The sequence below is a fragment of the Myotis lucifugus genome, unplaced genomic scaffold (assembly GCF_000147115.1).
Source record: "Myotis lucifugus unplaced genomic scaffold, Myoluc2.0 scaffold_674, whole genome shotgun sequence".
NCBI lineage: Eukaryota > Metazoa > Chordata > Mammalia > Chiroptera > Vespertilionidae > Myotis > Myotis lucifugus.
The window spans coordinates 38,064-41,807 of NW_005871722.1; the positions used below are offsets into that span (position 1 = coordinate 38,064).

The 3,744-nt window shown below is 59.9% G+C and overlaps 1 protein-coding gene across 1 annotated transcript in view; it reads right to left on the reverse strand.

The window, feature by feature from the left end:
* Window positions 1-3,744, reverse strand: part of ITPR1 (inositol 1,4,5-trisphosphate receptor type 1) — a gene marked incomplete at its 3' end in the record, with an annotated part of 121,723 nt that overhangs the window by 33,928 nt on the left and 84,051 nt on the right. Inside the window, exons 18-21 of the mRNA XM_023746403.1 lie at window positions 2,846-3,018; window positions 1,517-1,636; window positions 77-271; window positions 3-12 (exon numbers count right to left, since the gene is read on the reverse strand). Of these exons, the coding sequence (XP_023602171.1) occupies window positions 3-12; window positions 77-271; window positions 1,517-1,636; window positions 2,846-3,018 (498 nt within the window). The remainder of the gene's footprint in view (window positions 1-2; window positions 13-76; window positions 272-1,516; window positions 1,637-2,845; window positions 3,019-3,744) is intronic.

Below are 3,744 nucleotides of genomic sequence, written 5' to 3' on the forward strand. Positions count from 1 at the left end.
GCCCAGAGGCACCTGTGATGCCCAGAGTGACCACCAACAGCGCCGACGGCCACCTCCGCCTCGCGCCGGCGCTCACCGGTAGTAGCTGAGCACGTCTCGGTCCTCCTTCTGGCCCTCCTTGGCGTCCTGCGCCAGCTCCCGCACACTCTTGCTGCGGGTCTCCTTGCTGCTGTCCCTCCAGAACAGCCACACCTCCTCCTCGTCCTCGCCCGCCTCCAGCGCGCTCTCCCCGGAGGACACCCCTTCGAACTCAAAGCGGGAAAGGACCAGCCTGGGGAAGGAAGGGCGGGGCAGGCGTCAGTCGGGGAACCTCGCCAACCTCCCACCGACCGCAGCGAGGCCGTGGCTCGGGGCTTCACGAGACGACCCAGAAAGCACCTCCTCCCCCGTGGCAGAACCACAAAGGGCCGAACACTAGTTTCTGCACATACTTGACCCCAGTGGCTCCCAGCCAGGTGACCTGTGATGCCTGAGGGGGAGGAGGCACCACGGGCTCCCCGAGGGGGAGGCAGGGATGCTAACACCCCACCAGCACGGACCGACCCCACAGTAATTATTCGGCCTCAACGGGAAAATGCCAAGGTGGCAAGCCCGGCATTCGCCCAAACCCAACATTAAGTTAAGCATGAGCAGCAAACAAACAGAAATCACTGATTCGGGGCATAACTCAGTTTTGGGATTTAACACACAACTTGTCCACATTACTGGCCCTATAGTTCTCGGGGAAACGCTCCTTCCCAACAGCGAGTCACTGCTATTAACCCAACGCCTCTGGACCACTGAGCCCTTTGTGAACAGTGGTCACTTAAACACCTTTCCCAACACGGATTTCTATCGACACCGAACTGTCGCCTCCTCTGACATTTAAAATGGGCGATTATATGCCGAGGACTTCCAACTCTTAAGATTAAACCAGGCGTGTGTCGAATGCCCTCGGGTGAGCTCGCGTTACTGTGAAAGCGGCGTGTAAAGTGCCACCGCGTGCCCAGTGGGCTGGTGCTGGAAGCTATCCACTGTCTACACTACTATGAAAGTGCAAACAGGGAACCCAGAAGGCTGATGGACCTTGAGCTTTGGCAAGGGCTAAAGCGATGCACCGATTGTTCTGTCCAGACAATGGTGGCTCAAGCAATTTCCTTACCTAATAGTCTCAAAGTAAATCTTTACTAATATTTACTGACCTTTAAGATAGTCTGTCTGCTACCAGATTGCCTGCCTGACCTAGGGCAAGATGTGTATCTAAAATTAAATAAAGAGCTAACAGGGCCTGGGCACCAGTGAAGCCTTTCCGCTAGAGAAAGACTCTGCCTGGCCCCCCATGATTTCCAAATTCATGTTTCTTGTCTAGTCTCTTCATTTGTGCGCAGCCCTTCTCCAGGTCCTGAACCCTAGCTGTGCAGGTCTCGGCTTTCACAGGCTGGGCCCACTGCACACCAGTCCGCAGCATCGGGGGTTCGGCTCTCCCGCCCACACGTGCAGGCCCCCCCGGAGCCAGTGGCCTCCGCCTCCCACGCACTTGGTCTCGATCAGGATGTCGGCGTTGGTTGGGTTGAGCACCGCTTTGCAGATGAGCTCCTGGGTCACCGGGATGGACTTGTTCATGGACACACACAGGTCGGACAGGTAGTCTAAGAACCTGCGGGAGAGAGGGAGCGACAAGTGTGTCCTGTGCACGGAGCGGGGTGCGGCTCGGGGGGCCCGACTCTCTCGGGGGACAGGTCTGACACACGGTGGCCGGAGAGGTGAGATCTCAGGTCTGGGTGCCAGTGTCGCCACCAGGGAGGAGGACGGAGGGAAGAGTGGTTCCCGGGGTGGTGGGGATGAGGCGCTGAGCGCACCCCCAGCGCGATTCTTATTCGCTCCGTCCTGGTTTGTACCGTCACCCAGGGACATTACTTCGCCTCTCGGTGCCTCGGTTTCCCCGTCCACAGGAAAGTGTAACGTGTGACCTCAGAGGGTGATTCACTGCGGTAACGCGTGTGAAATGTGTGATCGGCTCACTCCCTGGCCCAGGAGAATGCTCCGTAAAATGTTTTTTGCCCGACCAGCACGGCTCAGTGGCTGAGCGTTGACCTATGAACCAGGAGGTCACGGTTCGATTCCCTGTCAGGGCACATGCCCGGGTTGCAGGCTCAATCCCCAGTGGGGGGCGTGCAGGAGGCAGCCGATCCATGATTCTCTCTCATCTTTGATGTTTCTCTCTCTCTCTCTCCCACTCCCTTCCTCTCTGAAATCAACAAAAATATCTTTAAAAACTGTTATTTTTATGGATGGGAGGAGTCATTCTTCAACAACACGCTCAGCTGTGCGGGGGACCGGGTGTGACGCCCACCCTGCACTCTCACACGTCGCTGGTGAGTGGCTCTCACCGGAGGGAGAGGAGGGACGAGGGTGGGGAGGGGAGAGCAGTGGGAGGAGACGGGATTCCACAGGGACAAGATGCAGCTAGAAACACTCAAGGGGCAGCCGAGCTCGCAAAGACTCTGCTGGTGCGACTGGGAGGGGCTCGGACCGGTAACCGGGTGCTAACGGTGACTGACAGGCCAGCAGGTCACGGCTGAGCACCGACTCCGGCCGGTACTTCGTGCACTGTCCCCATCGAGTTTCCATCCCCATGGAGTTTCCACAGCCACCCCCACCCCACACCCCCGTCAGCAGAAGACCTTCCAGCTCGGAGGGTGCCCAGGGCCCCCCGCTGGCTGCCAGGCCGCCTCCCAGCACCACGTTCTCCCCACGATGCAGCCGGGTGCGCTGGACCCCGGCCCTGATGAAGGGAACGCCGGGCACAGCGCCGTGACCACCGCGGGCCCACGCCTCCCGCACACGCCCCTCGGCCCGGCCGCACCTGGGCTCCCGGTTCTTGCGCACGAGGCTGACGAAGGTGTCGATCTCGGCCGCCGTGATGTGCTTCTCCAGCAGCTTCCGGTTGTTGTGCAGCAGGGCGGTGATGGTGTCCTCCGCCAGCACGTCGTAGCCGATCTGCTTCTGCATGAAGCCGAACTGCTTGGCGATGTACTCCTAGGAGGGCCGGGGAGGGGGGGTCAGCGCGGGGCACCGGGACGAGAGAACGGGCATCCCGCGTGGGGACGCCGGCCCCGGGGGCGCCCGGGCAGCTCACTCCCTCGGCCGGTTTCCCTCAACCTGCCCCGCAGACGGAATTCAGCAAAGTGCCCCCCCCGCACCCCCCCGTATTGCAGAAGGGCCTCTTCTCAAGGGCACAGCATAAATGTCTATGTCGAGACTTATTTTTCTAAAAGGTCAAGCGCTGTGCTTCAGCCCTGGTTTTACCCGACTCAAGGGGGTTTAACGGGCCCCGTGGCTCTGGGCTGAGGAAGACGGGGTTTCTAGTCCAACGGCCCCCACTGTGTTATCTGAGGGGAACACCCCTTCAAAGGCAGGAAGGACCCTCTCTTTGGGGATCAGACATCACAGCCCAGGAGGTATTTGCACTCGAGGAAGCCGCTTCCGAGTGTTAGTTTCTACGCAAACGCGTCTCCGGCCCGACAGACGCAGCGCCGGCTCCAAGCTCAAGCGCCCCCCCCAGAACCCCCACTTTTTAAATTTTTTATTTATAAAAACCAGCCTCCCCCCTTTTTAAAATTCAGTTCAAAATCCTGGGAACGTGCTCAGGGTGAACACGGTGGTCAGGGGCCTCCCAGTCCCCCCTCGACAGGGCTGCGGGTGGGAGCAGCGAGGCTTCTGGGACAAGCGAACCGCCGTCTGGCACGCGGGCCTGGGGGCAGG